General features: G+C 55.0%; 9 protein-coding genes across 9 annotated transcripts; 7 read left to right on the forward strand and 2 right to left on the reverse strand.

Annotated features, from left to right (window-relative positions):
* Positions 1 to 3,193: 3,193 nt before the first annotated feature.
* On the forward strand, positions 3,194 to 3,695 carry B0T26DRAFT_710812 (uncharacterized protein; the record flags this gene model as incomplete). The annotated part of the gene is made up of 1 exon (XM_060441997.1): positions 3,194 to 3,695. A coding segment is annotated over one exon (441 nt), but the record flags the coding sequence as incomplete, so codon positions are not given.
* Positions 3,696 to 4,597: 902 nt separating this feature from the next.
* B0T26DRAFT_710815 (uncharacterized protein) lies at positions 4,598 to 5,279 on the forward strand. Its single transcript, XM_060441998.1, has one exon. It carries the CDS (start codon positions 4,769 to 4,771, stop codon positions 5,018 to 5,020), a length of 252 nt encoding a protein of 83 aa, XP_060296557.1. The 5' UTR covers positions 4,598 to 4,768; the 3' UTR covers positions 5,021 to 5,279.
* A 300-nt stretch (positions 5,280 to 5,579) lies between these two features.
* B0T26DRAFT_740988 (ubiquitin carboxyl-terminal hydrolase, family 1) lies at positions 5,580 to 6,386 on the forward strand (the record flags this gene model as incomplete). Its single annotated transcript, XM_060443910.1, has 2 exons — positions 5,580 to 5,925; positions 6,004 to 6,386. The coding sequence occupies 2 exons, from the start codon at positions 5,580 to 5,582 to the stop codon at positions 6,384 to 6,386; spliced, it is 729 nt and encodes a 242-aa protein (XP_060296558.1).
* Positions 6,387 to 6,428: 42 nt separating this feature from the next.
* On the reverse strand, positions 6,429 to 7,477 carry B0T26DRAFT_646549 (Alpha/Beta hydrolase protein; the record flags this gene model as incomplete). The annotated part of the gene is made up of 3 exons (XM_060437821.1): positions 6,429 to 6,596; positions 6,670 to 7,225; positions 7,281 to 7,477. 3 exons carry the CDS (start codon positions 7,475 to 7,477, stop codon positions 6,429 to 6,431), a joined length of 921 nt encoding a protein of 306 aa, XP_060296559.1.
* Positions 7,478 to 7,612: 135 nt separating this feature from the next.
* Positions 7,613 to 10,935, forward strand: B0T26DRAFT_303592 (fungal-specific transcription factor domain-containing protein). Its single transcript, XM_060434275.1, has 7 exons — positions 7,613 to 8,210; positions 8,280 to 8,380; positions 8,461 to 9,247; positions 9,306 to 9,701; positions 9,756 to 9,982; positions 10,054 to 10,287; positions 10,345 to 10,935. The coding sequence occupies exons 1-7, from the start codon at positions 8,005 to 8,007 to the stop codon at positions 10,659 to 10,661; spliced, it is 2,268 nt and encodes a 755-aa protein (XP_060296560.1). The 5' UTR covers positions 7,613 to 8,004; the 3' UTR covers positions 10,662 to 10,935.
* Positions 10,936 to 11,567: 632 nt separating this feature from the next.
* Positions 11,568 to 12,891, forward strand: B0T26DRAFT_676034 (high-affinity nickel-transport protein-domain-containing protein; the record flags this gene model as incomplete). The annotated part of the gene is made up of 2 exons (XM_060439923.1): positions 11,568 to 12,405; positions 12,497 to 12,891. 2 exons carry the CDS (start codon positions 11,568 to 11,570, stop codon positions 12,889 to 12,891), a joined length of 1,233 nt encoding a protein of 410 aa, XP_060296561.1.
* A 605-nt stretch (positions 12,892 to 13,496) lies between these two features.
* B0T26DRAFT_872154 (uncharacterized protein) lies at positions 13,497 to 14,153 on the forward strand (the record flags this gene model as incomplete). Its single annotated transcript, XM_060447954.1, has 2 exons — positions 13,497 to 13,773; positions 13,833 to 14,153. The coding sequence occupies exons 1-2, from the start codon at positions 13,624 to 13,626 to the stop codon at positions 14,151 to 14,153; spliced, it is 471 nt and encodes a 156-aa protein (XP_060296562.1). The 5' UTR covers positions 13,497 to 13,623.
* A 302-nt stretch (positions 14,154 to 14,455) lies between these two features.
* On the reverse strand, positions 14,456 to 14,725 carry B0T26DRAFT_645189 (uncharacterized protein; the record flags this gene model as incomplete). The annotated part of the gene is made up of 1 exon (XM_060437691.1): positions 14,456 to 14,725. The coding sequence occupies one exon, from the start codon at positions 14,723 to 14,725 to the stop codon at positions 14,456 to 14,458; it is 270 nt and encodes an 89-aa protein (XP_060296563.1).
* A 729-nt stretch (positions 14,726 to 15,454) lies between these two features.
* B0T26DRAFT_647451 (uncharacterized protein) lies at positions 15,455 to 16,717 on the forward strand (the record flags this gene model as incomplete). The annotated part of the gene is made up of 4 exons (XM_060437897.1): positions 15,455 to 15,607; positions 15,679 to 15,936; positions 15,999 to 16,572; positions 16,653 to 16,717. The coding sequence occupies 4 exons, from the start codon at positions 15,455 to 15,457 to the stop codon at positions 16,715 to 16,717; spliced, it is 1,050 nt and encodes a 349-aa protein (XP_060296564.1).
* Positions 16,718 to 18,281: the final 1,564 nt, after the last annotated feature.

An 18,281-nucleotide genomic window follows, 5' to 3' on the forward strand; every position in this document is an offset into this window, starting at 1 on the left:
CTGCCTTTGTCGCCGACTTCACTTGGTAAAGAATACCTTACTCTCCGAGGGCACAGTGGAAACGGCCCGCTTCCAACCCGCGGAGTTTTCTAAATGCCTTCAGGTTGTTTAACTAGCCTAACTGCCGTGACCGCCTTGATTCCCCAGCTTAAATGTCTAAGACCCTGGTAACTGGCTTGCAATTTACAGGTTGACTAACTGCCCGGCCTTGCTGACTCCCTGGCTACTGTTCACATGTCTGTTGGATGGTAATTAATGTGGCGATACTGTCGATTCCTAGCACAATAATAGGTAAGGTGAAAAACTCAAACTGCGGCGCTTCGCCGGGTTCGGGCAGCTGGAGACCTGTGTCCCAAACACGACAACTGCCGGCGAGTGTGTGCCAAATTCACGTGGTCGACGAGCTGAGCAACGAAGTTTGGACTAACAGCCCTGAGGCACCTGCGACGGGCTGCTCACAAACAAGCCCGGGCGTATTATTACTTTTCTGCCCAATAGCCGAATCATCCAATCGTATCGTCGGTTCGCCGCCTTCACAGCTTCATCAGCAGTCCAACTTGCTTCATCACTAAGCTGCCTAAGCTCTTCAGGTTACCAGACCAGACTCATCTCACACACCTTTGTTAGTGTCATCATTTAGTTTTCTATTACGATGGTGCCTAGGCGACCACCAAGTCTGACCTTCTCCATCAGCTAGCCCCGAAGTCAAGAAAATAAAGTACTTCTTAGCCCGTTGTTGGTTGAAGCGGGCTGCCAGCGCTGCGTGATACTGACAAAGCTCATGATTGAAAATACCCTCGGTGACGTAAATGACGTGGAGCAAGAAGACACGTGATTGGGTGAGTATGAAGGCTCAAGCCAAAAAAAAAAAAAAAAAAGGTCACGCTCCATTATGAACGCCACGCCAAAGAGAGCTAGATTAGGCTCCCCAGCTGCTAGGCTGGTCAGCGAGCGCGTGCAGTCCACGAGGCGGCCCGAGTCTTGCAACGGTGCAGAACACACGTCCCTGCCCTGCTTTATTCAGATTCGTCTGAACTCACTCGCGATGGGTAAGCTGTAAAAGACCGAAAGCCTTGAATATTTACAATTACGATACCGCGAAATGCAGTACGGCCCAACTGGCGCTCTGAGTAACAGGTAACACCACAGCTGAAACCTAGGCTGCTGCAACATGGCCCTCAACTACGTGCTAGGCAAGACCGTCGTTTTATATCTGCTGGGCCACCTGGGGAATGGCCATTTGTAACGACCTCTCGCGTAACTGATGTTGGAGAACGAAGATTACTTGCCTTTGAGGCAGTCCACCATCCTATGCGTTAATTTTAATTCTGTCCTGTATAGTATTTCGTCTCCCTTTACGGCGACTACCTTCTGTGTCGACGTGTCGAAGCTGCTTAAGGCCTGACGATATGCGGACTGTCAGCCGTCCTGCTTCAAGGCCTGACGATATACGGACTGCCAGCCGCCGAGTTGAGCGGCTCTGGCGGCAAGGGCCAACGCCAGTTGCCTTGGAAGCCGGGCCGAGAGTCTGGCGTCGTTGTTAATCTTGGGATCTAGAGTCTGGCGTCGTTAATCTTGAGCAGCATCTTTGTTGGATCATGCTTGGCGCTGGGCACCACACCACCTGCACCAGTGGCCACCTCTCAGGCACGGTTTTGCCCGAGGCTTGAAGCAGGAGCAAGATGGAGTGGGCCGTCGTGCGAGGGACGTGGACGGGAGACTAGATTGCAAATCTTGTAGTGGGAGACACAGCAGCAAGGACAAATCTTGTCCTTATAGTAGACACAGCAGCATAGACAAATCTTGTTATAGTACAAGACACCAGTGTTCCTAGGCCACGGTACTGACGATGCCTACGTCGACATTGAACTTGGGCAGCAGGCCAAGCAAGTACTCGTCCAAGCTGAATTCAGTTTGGAGTGGAGAGATTATTCAGGAGCCGAGCAAGAGGGTCACTTTCTCAACATACCTGACGAGATGGACGACAGTGCCCAGTTTCTGGCGCGGGCCACATCGAAGGTTGGACCCCACCGGGACGTCACGAATATGTAATCAGGTGTGTTGTAGGAAGTAGCGCCAGCTCCAAGTAAGGACTTGCAGTTCCTCAGTCTACAGGGAAGGAGCGGCATTATTGGTTGTTCATCGACGCCTACCTGCAATGATCCCGCTCCTTCCAATGATCCCGCTCCTTACCTGTAGACTGAGGAACGGGGAAGGAGGTTCTCAGGCTGTGCCTTCTCGGGCTGTGCCTTCCCAATACCCATTTAGGGCAACATCGCACACAAGTCCACAACTAAATTTTTACCGACGAGGGTTCCATCGGTTTGGCCAAGCAGTGCCATCTCTGACATGTCCACGACAAGACCGAACTACCATTGAAAGCACCAGTGCCGCCAATAGATATTCACCAGTGCCCGCCAACAGATATTCCACATCTTCTCCGTCTTTTAATTTGTCAGTGAATGACTAGCTTCTAGAGACTAGCTTCTAGAGTCTGAAGCTTGCACAGCTATCCATCCATGTCGTCGCAGTCTTTGATGGAAACTCGTCCAGCGTCAACAACCCCCCCGGAAGATTCACTGAGTAACAGCTGGGCCATCCCTGTCGTCGCAGTCTCCGATGGAAACTCCTCTAGCGTCAAACCCCGAGGGGTTACATCATTCACTGAGCAATAGCTGGGCCAGCTATCTGAGTGCCCAGTACACCAGCCGAGAAGGGACGCTTGTGAAAAGGGCCGTTGATGAACATACCAAACAATTCAACGCCTCGATCACCTCATTGCAAAACGACCTTACACGCAACCAGCAAGACGTCGTGAGGATACAGGAGAGTACACTACAGAGTACCGAAGCCATTCGAGGGCAAGATCAGTCCATTATCAGCAAACTAAGCCTTGTGGAGGCTGAAATAGTACAACTGAGGGCAGAGAAGCTGCTGATGGAGCAAAGGATATCCTTCTTGGACCGCAAATTAGATGGCATGGATGCGTCTCGCTACGAGGTCCTGCCTGAGGCCGTCGGCTTTATCAACAAGATATTCCTTCGGAGCGAGACACTAATGAAATTACTGGACGACCATGAAGCTGATGCAGCTGATATAGGTGCGACCCAACCTGGTAAGTACACACTCTGCGTCGAAGCCAAGATACGAATTCTAATCACTTGAACCAGACACTAGAAAAGTTTCGTTGCAGAAAGAGCGCCAGATCGTTGTCAAGGACGAAGGCCAGATTGTTGTCAAGGACAATGGCCAAGTAGAGTATAGCGACACGGATCGCTTGGCTAAAGGCCGCAAGCGCAAGATTGAAGATTCACCTCTTGATCGCCCAAAACGGACCCTGCGTCCCTATAGCAATGGCGACTTCAAAAGCCTCTTCCGCCTCTGCCGGTCTTTTAACCAAGAATACAGGAACAGCAAGCCAATTTCGGAGGTGGATTTTATCTGGAAATTCATTGATAGCATCGATAACCCCGGTCTGTCGAGACATGTTCAGGAGTTGCTGGCCGCTAGCCTCCCCGAGTATATATACACGAGAAAGGAGACACGGAGAAGTAACCAGCACCACATCAACATATCTGGCAAACTCTCATGGGATGAATTTAAAAACGCTCTTGTCAAGACAGCAATCATGTGAAGGGCAGATAGTTGTTTTACGAGACAAGAGAGAGCTTGGCTTCATGTTGGTGCACTGGCAGTCACGTTCGGGGGGTTCATTGCTGCTGCCTTGCTAGTTTGTGCCAAAACAGGTGCCGGACTAGGTTTGGGGATTGGTTTTATGCTGTTAATTTCTACCCCAAACCAAAGAGATTGAGGCGGGTGTCTCTTTGACCCGGCTCCAGCATGTGGAGGCCTTTGTGAACTATACCGTGGTACGCCTGTACCGAAGATCACGATGACTTGATGATTGACTTTCCTAGTCGTATCAGGTTCTTACCCACTGTTAATTTCCCTTGCTCCGAAAAAAACTCTGTCTAGAGGAGATCAGCTGACAATGGGGTAATAATTAGAGGGATTAGTTGCGGGAATTAGAGCCAGTAGCAGTTACTAACCCTCGCAGTCGCTCCCAGGGCAAGGATTTCCACCAACCCCGGAGAGTTACCCGGCCTGTCTGTTCATCTGCAAAGGTGTCTAGGGCAACGGCAGATTCGTCATCGCAACCTCGCAGGACAGCTGGATTTGGCTCGAACCTCTCAACGACACGTTCAGCAACTTCCGCACGAAGACACGCCGAAATGATCAGCCACTCATTGATAACAATGTCCTTCATCTCTCAGACTTGGCCTTCGAAGCATACACGAACGTGCAAGCGGAAATTGGCATTAACCCTTCACCTATTATAGTACGAAACCCACAAGCTAGGAGGGACAAGAGACTGGCGAGCATCTTGGCCTGGCGAGAGAATCTCAAGAAGACGCACACTCACTTTCAACACACAAACGAGATTGCCGTTGCGCTTATCTGCCCATCGTACAAAGCCATCATTCGCTGCGGACGCTGCATGTACGTGGCGAATACGCGATGATACGGGAGCGAAGGGAAGCCGAGGTAGCGAGTTTGGAGGGTCCCAAGTGGACGAAGTTCAATTGGGGGTTTAGTTGTGCGGAGATGTTCGCACATTCTTACGGAGACGTTCGCACATTCTTACTGCAAGATTAAGCACCAGAGCTCCCTCAATTGTTTCTGTCTCAACCCGAAAATAGGAGGGCAAGCAGGCCACTTGTGTTCTTCTCTTTGCTGTCTTTGACTTGGTATTCCGGAGATTCAAAATATGGACGATGTCAAAGTAGTGCACTGGTTTTGTTTGATGCGGAATGCGGACTGGCCGGCCTGGTTCGCTTGGAGGCTCGAGACCGAGTGGAGATGCAGACGAGGGACGATGGCTGGGACGGCTGGAACCGTCTCGCCGTTTGAAGGCAGAAAGAGGCACTGGTTCGAGGAGATTGATCGGTCTAATGGGGATAGCAGGTCGGAACAGGAAAGGGTTGAGCCCAAGATCTTGACTGTTTGTCCGGGTAATTAGCTCACGAATATGATTGCCACGACGCTCAGAATGGGACGATTAGTGGGGCTGGCATCTGACGCTGGGCGTCAATTGCATTGTTGTTGCAACCTTAGGTACCTTGGCATATTGTCATTACCTTGGGTGCACATGTCGCGCTTAGGATCATTTTCTGGAGGCTAAATACTCGAAAAATTGATCCATGCGGACCTGCGAGTTGCCAAAGTTTGAGACTCGGTCGGTTACTTGATTGGGTTGATATGCAAATCTTCAGATATCGAGTTAATGGGAAAAGAAGAGTCGCGGCAGAGAGTGTGGAACCTATTAAGAGTAATTGCCCATAGCTGGGACGTGGTAATAAATTAGGTTGTTAGCCTGTTAAAAACGGCTGAGCTGACGTTTTCTTCGTAGCCGCTGACGGCCAACTGTGGCCGATTGTGGCTAATTGTGGCCGACTGTGGCTTGTGAAGGACTTTTGTGGGGGAGGGAGATTGCTCAGTGGACCGCGCTGGAATGCTCCCAGCACAACTCGATCCGGGGCTGCAGCGACTTTTAGAGCAAATCGCAGTCAACATTGCAAATGCCCGGCCCGTACCGAAAGCATTTCCTCCCTCTCGAGTCAAATCCTGAAGTCTTCAACGAGCTGCTGCATCGCCTCGGCGCGTCGCCCAAGCTCACGTTCCAAGACGTCTTCACACTAGACGAGCCCGAATTCCTCCCTCGGCCTGCACTAGCTGTGATCCTCGTCCTCCCCACCACCAAGACCTACGAAGCGAGAAAGACTGCACTCGAGTCCAGCCGTCCCGACTACAATGGCAGCGGCGATGGCGAGCTCGTCGTGTGGTTCAGGCAGACCATCAATAACGCCTGCGGACTGTACGCATTGCTTCACGCGCTGAGCAATGGCTCGGCTTCAAAGTTCATTGGTGGGCAAACACCACATTGCGCATGCTAAATACCTCGCTATATTGTAACGAAGGCTAACGATGGACATGGTGCGAAAGAATCCGGTTCCATCCTCGCACGTCTTCTCCAAACCTGCATCCCTTGCGGCCCTGACCAAAGATCCCAGGCCCTCGAGAATTCGCTCGAACTTGAAGAGGCGCACGCAGCCCTGGCGGCGAAAGGAGACTCTCTTGTGCCGGATAACGCCGAGGACGACGTCGACTTCCATTACATATGCTTCGTGCGGTCCAACGTTGACGGCCACTTATACGAGCTTGACGGAGATTGCAAAGGCCCAATTGACACCGGCATCGCGCTCAGCGCCGAGGAGGATGTCCTGAGCCAGCAAGCTCTGGGGCTGATCAGGGGATACGTTGAACAAGAGGAAGAAAGCATTGGCTTCAACATCATGGCTCTTGTCCGCACTGCCGGGGTCAGTTGACTCGGCGGCAGCCCTCGCCAACCAGTCACTGGCGACGCGCGCTCACCAGTGCTGTTCAGCAAATCGCAACCCTTCCTGGACCCACGCCTCCGTCATGCCGTGACTTATGTCAAAACCGTGACCGCCAGGCTGGAGGCTATATAGGAAAGGGGTATTCGGGTGCGCTGCCCGTATTTCCTGGACCAGCTCACTGGCGGCCTCTTGCGATGTCTGCCATCACGCGTCAGGTCAGTTCCTGTTAGGTTCGGTGTCTCTGTTCCCGGCCGTTCCTTGTGCAACTCACAATGCGGTCGTTGACGCCCTGGGCGATCCAAATTGGCGGGACATCCTTGGCCTCGTGCAAGGCCTCCCTTATGCGCATGTACCTGTCGCCTCGAAGCAGGTCGCGGTACCGTCCAGTGTTAAATGCCGCTTGGAAGAGCCCTCTATACTCCGGGAACGGGGATGACACCCGAAAGGTTCCCGGCTTGATGTTGCTGAGGTATTCGCTGATCCACGCGCTCGCTGCCTCGGGGACATGGAGCGGCTTCGGGTTGAAGGCGAAACTGTCCAGGTCAAAGGCGCAGTGCTGAGCCATCACCAGTTTGATCCGTGTATGGGGCCATAGAAATGCCGACTGCAGAGCCAGCATCCCCCCCGCACTCTCCCCTCCGGCAGCAACGCGTCCTAGATCGACCGAGATGCCATATGTCTGGGCCACTATGGAGTTCAGAGTCGTGAATACAAAGCCCCAGAAGTCCTTGATGTCGTCGAGGATCTCGGACCCCAATGCCTCAGGAAGTAGGCGAAAGCATGGCGACGCCACGATAACCCCCCGAGATTCGGCAAACTGAAGAAGCCTTGTCCTCGTCAGTTCCGAGGACCAATTGCGGGTTCACTATCGCAGTCACGTACCATAGAGGAATCATCTGGCGGTCAAGGGCAGTTCCCGTGATAAGTCCACCGCCGTGAAAGTGCGCCAGCAAGGGTCGGGCGGTCTGTGAGGCGAGAACCGACTTCGGTGCAATGACTACCGCTTCAAATGGGACGCCGTCCAATGTCTTGTAGACAACATCTAGCCGCCTAAACTTGTCGAGCTCGACGTGAGACATGTTTTTTGCCCGTCCCTTTTGTGACGAATCATACTTGCCCTTGTATGGCAAGTGGACGCCTGCTCTGCAATGTTTCGTACACTGGACTGCGAACAAGACTTGGCGGATGTGCCAAAGATGGCGTGTTATCGTGGAAGCATCCGGCGGTGCGATCAAACAAGCCGAGAGCACGGTGCGGTTGCTGAGTCGGGGGCGTCTTAATGTTTTGGCTTTACTGGAATCGTACCGACAGGACCAGCTTGCTCGTGCTCGTGCGCGAGCCAATCACGGCCTTGGGACGACGGCAGCAACAAGGGGTGCTCGTTGGGCGGGGAGGTTCGGACAAGGTTCTGATTTGACTATTCCGTTTACAGAATGCAATCTACATTAGGAACGACGGGGGGGTTTTGCTGACACCTCTTCCGAGTCTCCGCGCTTTCAACCCTCGTCCGACGCTGTTCTGACCGTGAAGTCGAGCAAATAATCGGATGGGCAGACCCGCATCAAGATAAGACGACGCATCAAGATAAGACGACCGAACCAATACTATGGAGCCTAGCGCTGCTCACAAATTTATTCCGGAAACGGGTGTCGCTCCGCAACGTCGCCGGAAAGCCCGACTCGCGTGTGACCCGTGTCGCAACAGGAAAACAGGGTGCGACGGAAGAAGGCCCATCTGCACACCTTGCGGAGTAAGAGGCTGGGCGGACAAGTGCACCTGGCAAGACAGTGTTCTTCAGCCATCCGCCGGAGTGTGAGACAGGCACTTCCCAACGCATTACGGATATTCCGCACAATTTGCATAGCGACTAACCCCAGCCAGGAGCCTCGTAGACCTCGAAAGGCGACTGAAGAGGCTCGAGCACGAGTCCCGGGCCGACCTAGGCATACAGCGAAATACAGCGTCAAATACAGCGTCCAATGGTATGTGCTTTTTCTGCTTGCTGTTCCGTTGCTGTTGTCGACGTCAACGGAACTCCAGAACCGGCTAACGACCCATCTAGAGCCGGTTAGTCCAGCGGCTAAGGCCGACCTTTGCAGTCACGGGCTTAGCTGCCACTCTCTCGACAACGAGGATGAGACTATCTCTCACACATTCTCCTCGGTCTCAAGTTTTATGCACGATGGGGTGGAAGTAGCCGGCCCGCACGCACCGCCAGAGTCCGGCCCGCACCAACCCCCAGTCCCTCCGGAACCGGGCCTCCCGAGACTCATCGGCTTCGCCTTGGACTCGCCCGACCAGCATTTTGGCGACGATGGCCGCCAAAGCATCATCCTCCCCCCCGTCCGGTTTGCCGCTGACCTGCTTGGTATTTATTGGCGTTTTGCCCATCCGGTATTTCCCGTCTTGCACAGGCCCACCTTTGAGGCCGATTACGACGAGATCTGGAAGCCGCTCGCGCTGCAATCCCGCTGGGTCCACGGCGGGCAGGACGAGGTCGTATTTCACGCCATCCTGAACATCGCCCTCGCCATCGGCTGCCAGCGCAGCGAATCTATATCGGGTGCCCAGAGAGAATACCTTGCCGATGAGTTCTACAAGCGATCAGTGCGACTCGTCTCGATTGAAACGCTCGACTTTTCGACCTTGGCTGTCGTACAGCTGCTCCTGCTTCGCGGCCTTTACCTCTTCTACGCTGTGCGTATGAACCGTTCCTGGATCATGGTTGGCGCTGCTGTTCGGGCCGCTCTGGGCATCGGTCTACACTTGCCCTTGCCAAATGGGACCAACCAGGTGGACCGGGAGATGCGCCGTAGGGTTTGGCTCGCGGGCTGCATCGTTCTGGATCGGTAATAAACATGCATACCCTACATCGGAGTTTTTCGGTTTTGTTAATTCGCTGCTCAGGATCTTGGCCGTGACCTTTGGCCGGCCAGCCTTAATCTCCACAAAATACATCAACCAGGCTCCCGCGCCCCAGCTCATCGACGATCAGTACCTCTCCAAGACGAAAGAAGGCCGCCAGCCAGACGGTATCCCGTCAATAATCGCGCTGCCGATTCATACGGTGAAGCTAGCGCCCATACTGGACGACTGCCGCGCTGTCTCAATCGCGAGAGGCTCTCAGGCGTCGGGCTATCGTGGCCCGGATCCCCTCACCGTGCTGAGCATCAACTCGCGCCTTGACCAGTTTCTCGACGACATGCCGGAGCACCTCAGAGTGGATGCGGATATGAGCAAGTATGCAATTGGCGAGGCCGAAATCTTCACGTTTCGAATGCAGGGGCACGTGCTGAGGACTAGGTAATTAAGTGCGCTTGTTCTCCGTCGACGCCCGACTCTTGCTGATGTGCGCAGGGTCATGTACGCGAGACTGGCGCTGCTCCGGCAGACGCTGCTGGTTGACGCACAGCGGTGGGCCACACCGACGGCCCAGACAAATAATAATTCAACCTTCAGGCTCAATGAGAAGCTGCACGACGAAATATGCGCGCTCTGTCTGACAACGGCCCACGCCGTGCTAGAAGAGGTACACGCCAACCTCGGCAGCATCCACGAGATTCCCCCGTGGTATTCGCTCATGTGTAAGAGCGCGCCCCAGCCTCGATGTGTGAGGTACAGCTGCTGACAACAGTTCGCGTGAGTGGGTAACCAGACACGTTCTCGGCGGCCACGGCTCTCATAGTCTCTGCTCTGTCTCCCAGACTTGGCGTGCGCTTCGACGCCGAGCCCGCCAAGACGTCGTGGGAGCGCGCAATACACATCTTTGAGTCCCACAAAACGCATGTTGCGTCGGCAGACAGGGGCTGCGAGGTCATGGAACGCTATCGCGACTTTATCGTCTCGAGCGCCTCGAGGATGGCGGCGGCGGCGGCACAGCCTGGTAATGGTAAGCATGCACCTTTTTACTCTGACATTTTGTTTCCTTGACACGTATCTTGCTAAGGCAGTTTGCGAGTAGGTAATACAGGCGAGAGAATGGAAACGTCCTCCCAAGGAGGAGCACCCGCGGTTGCTCCCGAGTGCACCAACTTGCCGTCACATGAGCAGGGCTTGACCCATGACCAGCAGGACCAACAAATGTACTGGGGCCAGCAGAGCAGCAGCATGTCCTCATTTGAGGCATCAACTGCGCTGCCGCCGACTGTCATGGAAGGCCTTGACGGGTTCCTAGGCTCGTACTCGCTCGACGAGGCGTGGATGGGCATGCAGCAGGCCCTGGGCGACAGCGATTGGAACATGGGCGGGTTCAACGCACAGTGACTGACTAACCAGATCTTTTGTGATGGCAAGCATGGGGATGTCATACTCGTTTCTTGGTAATTCAACCTATGGCAGTCTCTATACCTTTATTTGTCATGGGTACCCGAGTAGGCTTGAGCCAACACCACATTATCGTCCTGCATGATTGAAACACAATTTTTCGCCTTGTTTGTCGACCGCTCGGGGGATCGTCATCAACTGTCGGAGGAGATGCCAGCCAAGTGTTAGCCATATTTCAACCGTACATTTCCCACGAATCGACCGTCCCGCACTAGTGTTGGCAGTTGACACTAAACAACCTACAACGGTAACGAGGCAGATAAGCTTATCGTGCGTCTACCAGACGTGGGGTCGGAGGAGAAGCAAGCCAAGCTTGAAAGGCAAGCCGGCCTCCACCCGTAGTGGGACGCGCAGCGCTTCCGTTGGGGCGATATGGGGTCAGAATCCGCTCGTAGCCGAGCAAAGACCTTATGCCGCAATCAAAAGAGGGCACTATGACCCTGGGCAGGTGTCGCGCCTACCCTTTGGAAATAGTGAACGGGTGCGGTGTCGGATCTTGGCCTGCAGACGTAAAAAATCGGATCGAGACTCGGCACCGCGGTAGAATCTTTTTGATCCCCCGTTACTTCAAGTCTAGTTTTGCACCTTGCAGTTTTCCCCGCCTTTGTTGCCCCCCACGCATCAACCTCACAGCTTCGTTCTTCTGAAAGAGGGGAACCTCTAGAAAGCGGCCCAACCAGAACCTTTGCCAAGATCTCTTTAATCCGTTTTTCTTCTCATCCATATCACCCACCAAACGACACCCGAGGAGCCCTAAAAGGAAAAAAGTGAGAAAAGTGGCCGGCGTTTCACGAGTCAGCAAAAAAAGAAAAAAAAAGAAAAAAAAAGAAAAGAAAACACAGCGGCATGGCCATGCCTAGCTTAGCCCGCCGGCTCTGGTCGCGGGTGGTGCGCCGGCTGACGCTGTGGGGGCCGCTGGGGGCCGTGCCGGCGCCGGCGCTGCGGCTGATCGGGGCCCTGGTCGCGGTCAACGCCGTCGTGTGGGCCGCGGCCGGCGTCGTGCTGCACTACTTCCCCAAGATGATCACGCCCGCCGTGCTCGCCTACACGCTCGGCCTGCGCCACGCCCTCGACGCCGACCACATCAGCGCCATCGACCTCATGACCCGCCGCCTCATCGCCTCGGGCCAGCGCCCCGTGGCGGTTGGGACCTGGTTCAGTCTCGGGCATTCGACTGTGGTGGTCGTCACGTGTGTAGTCGTTGCCGCGACGGCCGGCGCCCTGCGCGACCGCTTCGATAGTTTCCAGCGGGTCGGCGCCATCATCGGCACCAGCGTCTCGGCGGCCTTCCTGCTGATCCTCTGCGCCGGCAACGCCTGGGTGATGTGGCAGCTCGTCAAGCGACTCAGGGAGGTGCTGCTAGCCGAGCAGCAGAGGGCGCGACGCCAGCAGCAAGCGGAAGCCGGTGGTAGTGGTGGCGCTGGCGAGGGCGGAGCACAGGATGCGGGGGACGACACCGACGCCGCTGACCAGCTCCAGCTCGACGGCCCCGGGTTCCTGGCCAACGTGTTCCGCGGCGTGTTCCGCATCGTCGACCGCCCCTGGAAGATGTTCCCGCTGGGCATCCTGTTTGGTCTTGGCTTTGACACGAGCTCCGAGATTGCCATCCTCGGCATCGCCAGCATCCAGGCCGCGCAGGGGACCAGCCTGTGGCTGATCCTGCTATTTCCGATCTTGTTTACCGGTGAGTTGTTGCAGGTCTTTTTGTGCATCCGGTTGGAGCTTGTGCCACCGTTTTCGGTTTTCTGATTTTTACGGGTTTCACCCACAACTAGCCGGCATGTGCCTCCTCGACACGACCGACGGCGCGCTCATGATGGCGCTGTACACGTCCAAGGCGTTCGCGCGCGACCGCGTCGCCATCCTGTACTACTCGATCGTGCTGACCGGCATCACCATCGGCGTGTCGGCCTTCATCGGCGTCGTCCAGGTGCTGTCACTGGTCGAGAACGTCGCCGAGCCGCAGGGCAGCTTCTGGGACGGCGTCGCCGCCATCGGCGACCACTACGATGTTATCGGGGGTTCTATCTGCGGCGTTTTTGTCCTCGCTGGCCTGGGCTCGGTCATTGTGTACCGCCCGTGGCGCAGGCGGATTGAGAGGAAGGCGGCGCGCCAGCTGCTAGATGGCGGCGAGGAGCAAGCGCCTCAGCCGCTGTTGACGGAGCCGTGATTTAGGATGGGGGATTGGGGTTCGGTTGGTGACGGCGGGTCTCTGGGGTTACTGTTGGGGCTCCGTAGCTGCTGCCGATTGGTACTCGACCATTGGAGACGTCGTGGTAGCCAATATCCAGCCGAGATGAACAGCTGCTCGCCTGTGCTAAAGAGGCTCCCCTGTTTAAGTGCCGGCTTCGAGGAGCGAAGTCATCGTTGTTGGCGAGCCTTTGAATGTCCACAAGTCCCTAGGATTGGTCGCGAGCTGATGAAAATACTCTTCTGTCTGTGTCAATACCTACTCTCGGGCTGTGTGGCTGAGATTGGGGGTATGCTTGGAGATTCTCGAGCCCAGGCCGGCCTGGATGCCTCCAAAACATCCTAGCGGCGATGCTAGGGCTTGCTAGTTCCCAGCTGAGAACCCCCGCTAGGATGAAGCAGTGCACAACCGGGGTCGTAGACTGGTTGCCCACTGACTATTGAGAGAACGAGAGCGAATCACGTCTAGGGAGCGGAGCAGCCCCGTACGATTGCCAACATCTGATCCACTTCATCACCAATGTGGCCAGGGCTACCTTATCTTGAGCTAGATCTTGGATGTCCGCGTTCTTCTGCTGACAGAGCATCCATCGGATTGGCGCCCTCTTTATTAACTCCGAGCACGCCCCCTTGGTCTCGTCATCTGCCTTCCCTCGAATTCACTTCCAGTCAAGGTCAGACACCCTAGGCCAAGACCCCCTTTGCCGCCAAGATGAGATTCGGTCTATATCAAGCGATTTCGCTCCTCGCCTCGCTCGGCTTGGCGTCTGCTCGCCAGGTCGCACTCGCACAACATGACCACAGCGCGGCGGTCGTAAATGGAGCGCCTCCCAAGGTCGGAACTAGCGGAGACGACGTCCACGTCAGTATCTTGAAATCTTCCGAGAACTGCGCCGAAAGAAACAAGACTGACCAGCCCAGACTCTCGCGTGCAAGCGGATCGCCGTGAACTGGCCGTTCGACAGCGACGGCGACACGTGGCACTACGCGGGCAGCGAGCTTTACAACATCATCTCGCACTACAAGCTGCACGACAACGGCTTCTCGGTGTGGAGCTACCGGCTCGACCTGCGCTTCCCCATGTACGTGGGCGACTTCCAGTTCTACGACCAGGCCGGCGACTGCTACGACCTCAACGTCGCCTGGGAGGGCGACCACTACGTCCGCTACAACTCGAAGCAGCCGACCATTGTCGCCGTCGGGTACGGCGGCACGTGCTCGGATTGTAAGCGCCGCAGGTAGATGCTGCGTGTTATTAGGTTTGAGGCTGGGCCGTGGCGCTGGAGATGGCGTGGAAAGGGGTCCAGCTATGAATGACTCCTTGGACCCATATCTCCCTGCCTTGTAAGAATACATTTTTGAGGCTCTTGACCACACTCCCCTAGTCCCTTTTCAAATCTACCCTTCGATTTAACTCGACCGAAGTCCGAGTCTAGCCGCACGGTGGCGGGAATAACTCCGTGATTGCGTCGTTGATCGGCTCGGTGTGACAGCCCGGGCATCTGCACAGCTTCACGACGCGACATCTGTCAGCTCAATCCCCTTCAGTAATCAACGGCCCAACGTGTACACACCTTTGTCCCCCCCGGCAGGCTGCTCGCGGTGCCTTCGTGCACGACACACTTGATCATGGCTTCCTTGGTGAGCGGCGCGTTGTGCTCGATGATCAGCTGCTCCAGGCACTGGCTGCCGTTGATGATGTCGTGGCATGCGATCTCGTCCTTGGGGCAGCCGTCCTTGGCTCCTTCTTGAGCAGTGCCCGTGCTGGCGAGAGCGAGGCACAGGAGCCCGCTCAGCGCTGTGACGGAGCGCATTGTCTGCGTCGTTGGGTTGGGGGTTCTTCGGTGACGTTTGCTTCCTCGCCGAAATGGGAGGGCGCTTTTTGATGGCGTCGTCTAGCTGGTATATATCTTCCACGCGTGTGCCACCCAATCTAATAGACCTTGCCCTATACGTTCCTAGCCTGATGAACCGCGATGAACCACGATGTGTTGTATGGTGGCTCGCCCCCTGTTTTCGCACCCGGTAGCGGCTTGCGCCGGCGGCCGCCAGTTTAATATGGCCCTGTGTTTGATATGGTCATGGAAGAATGCCAGTGGTGATATTATTAGTCAGGGGCCCAGGCCCTCTACCAGCTTCTCCAATCTCCGGACAGGCATTCATTCGGCGGGGCCAGCTCCAAGATTGTTCGGGAATATTACTAGAGCAGGGTCGACATTAGGCTGTCCGCTCTCCTTGCACCTTGACAACCGCACCCGCAGGTTTTAATATCTGCACTATCCTATCGGAGAAGATAGACGATAGGCCACATGATGGCCGGCCGAATAATTACACATGCACGGCAATTCTAGAGCTCTTCCAGCGGCTAATCCGTCTTGGCGCGCGCGACACAAAGTAGATTGCCATGGCATTTCGGTACTTGGAACAACTTGGATCATGGCGTGCTTGAAAAGCATGTCGTTGCCTTTTATCAGGGGCACGTTTGGTCCTCGTCGAATCCTGAGTCTACGAGCCCGCACCAAAGCAAACAAAACACGGCCAAAATGCGCTGGACTGGGCTCCTCACGCTGGTGTTCGCGGCGCCGAGTATCGCCGTGGTTCGATTCCATTGCTCGCAGTTGGTGGTGCAGAGGGTCGACCCTCTGGTCGAGCCAGGCTCAATCCCCTCGTCCCACGTCCATCAGATTGTTGGCGGCGTGCGTAGTACCCAGCTCTTATGACTGACATGGCCGCCATCGACGACAACTAAGCTAATTTCCGCTCCCAGAACTCGTTCAACGCAAGCATGGACCCCCAAAAAGACATGCCGGCCGAGTCGACGTGCACTTCGTGCCAGTTCACCGAAGACTTCTCCAACTACTGGACCGCCATCCTCTACTTCCGCGCGCAAAACGGCAGCTACAAGCGCGTCCACCAGCTCGGCAACAACCAGTTCGAGACGGCCAACGGCGGCCTGACCATCTACTACATGCAGGATGCCATCTACGACCAGGCGCAGAAGTCGAGGGTCACGGCGTTCAAGCCAGTAGGCGCTATCCCTGTCAAATTTTGTGATTATACATCTGTTGACAAAACGGCCAAAATCAGGGGTTCCGCATGTTCGTCGGCAACGTGTCGGCGCGGACGCTCGAAGACGCGGCGCGGTTCCGGCAGCTCACCTACGTCTGCATGGAGACGTGGACGATGCGGGCGCCCGAGACGATGGGATTCCCAACGCGCAAGTGCAAGGAGGGCATCATGACCTCAGTACGCTTCCCGACATGCTGGGACGGCAAGAACCTCGACAGCCCGGACCACATGGGCCACATGAGCTACCCGGAGACGGGCACGTTCGAGAGCGGCGGGCCGTGCCCGGCGTCGCACCCGGTGCGCACGGCGCAGGTCATGTACGAGGTGGTCTGGGACACCAAGCCCTTTAACACCCTCGACTGGCCCGCCGACGGCAGCAGCCCGTTCGTGTGGTCGTTTGGCGACGCCACGGGCTACGGCAACCACGGCGACTACGTGTTTGGTTGGAAGGGGGATGCGCTGCAGCGCATCCTCGACGTGCCCTGCACGTTCAGCACCAACTGCACCCGCGAGTCGCAGTCCAAGATCCAGTCCATTCCCAATATGAACCAGTGCACGCAGCAGCCCGTGGTGGGTGAGGACATTGACGGATGTAAGTCGAGCGTTTCTGTCTGCGTTTGCTCTTGCTCATCTGTGTCTGTTAGCTGGGAACTAACTGTACCCCTTTTCCAGGGCTCGACGCTCTGCCCGGCGGATACCACGCTCAGTATGCACCCGGATCGGCGGGGATGCGATAGACTACAATTTCTGTAGCAAGAGAGAGTTTGGGAACCGAGTTGAAGCTCGTTGCTCTTGACCTACGGACTGCAATGTGTGGGTTTGAATGATAATATCAATAGATTACCACAGAGACCCAGCCCAACCCAGACCAGGAGAGAGCCTCCCCCCAAATATGAGGGATACCTGAGCGTGACGAGCGTGACTAGAGTAATCTAATCCTCTTCCCTCCAATAACTACGAAAGAATGGCGATGCAAAGGGTAGAAGACCGCTCGTTGAATGCAATTGATAGATGCCAACTTGTGAAAACGACGGTGTACAGAAAACAGAAAGAATAACGAAATCGCAATTGACCGCCACAACAGCCATTACATGACCCCAAAACCGACAAAGAGAATTTCCAATTCCTCCTTCGGAGCTGAGCAGCAGCCGCCTTAAGCTGAGCTAGGCTGAGCAAGAGGTCATTTTTTGGGTTACCCCGGCAAGCGGTTGCCAAAATAAAAGGCACACCAAAACTAGCCCATACAGGTCACCCACTAACATGAGCCTTAACAATTCTACCACTTTCCATCACACCACACTAAACCACACACCACTCACCACAATGGCTATTAGCGATCTGCACCATCCTACTCCTAAAAAGGCCCAAATAATTGGCACAGTTGGCTTTTTACACGACTACAAGATTCCATTCTATAAGGCAGATATTTTCCGACATTTCGGTATCAGTTCTCGCAGGGGCTGGCAAATCTTGCAAGATGGGCGCGAACGCCGGCATCCGGAAATCGAAACGCGTGGGCCGAAGAAGCTGCTTAAACCAGAGGACTTGCTCGCGATGGAAAGCATCATTTGGCAATACGGCTTTCAAGCACGTGCATTAAGCTGGCAAGGCGCATTAAGCTGGCAAGGCCTTGCCTTGGGAGCAGGAATATCAGGGATTTCGTCGCGTACAATCGAACGAGCAATGGGTACGCTCAATTATCGTAAATGTATCGCGTGCGAGAAAGGATTCGTTTCACCAAGCAGTGCAAAACGGCGCGTTCGAGATGCACGACTCGCCCTTCAATATCGCCCTCGCCCTGAGGATTGGCATGATATCCGATGGTCAGATGAAGTCTATTTTTCAATTTGCTCCCAAGGAAAGATTCGAACTATCAGAAAATCTGGTGAGCGATTTTGTCCCGATTGCATTCATCATCGCGAAGAAACACCAGCAAGCGAGATCCGGCGCTTTCATGCTTGGGCAGCAATTGGATGGGATTTCAAATCTGAACTTTATTTTTACGAGTTCCCGACGAATACGAATGGTAAAATGAGCTTGTAAGTGTATCGCGATGAGATTCTAGAGAAGGTTATTACTACTTGGCTTTTGAGAGGGGATACTTTTATATTTGAAGAGGACGGCGATTCGGGACGTTTGTTGTCGATGCATGCATGTAATGTGTTGCCCTTTTACGAAGTTCACAGCGCATTGAATTGCCTGCCTAAATCCGGTCTAGGGATACATGAATGAAGGCCTTCTTATAGTTCAAGAAAAGGATGAAGGAAAACACAGTTCAGCCGTACAGGGCATTCGGAGCTC

Source organism: Lasiosphaeria miniovina (genome assembly GCF_030549165.1).
Source record: "Lasiosphaeria miniovina strain SMH2392-1A chromosome Unknown B0T26scaffold_4, whole genome shotgun sequence".
In the NCBI taxonomy this organism is placed as follows: domain Eukaryota; kingdom Fungi; phylum Ascomycota; class Sordariomycetes; order Sordariales; family Lasiosphaeriaceae; genus Lasiosphaeria; species Lasiosphaeria miniovina.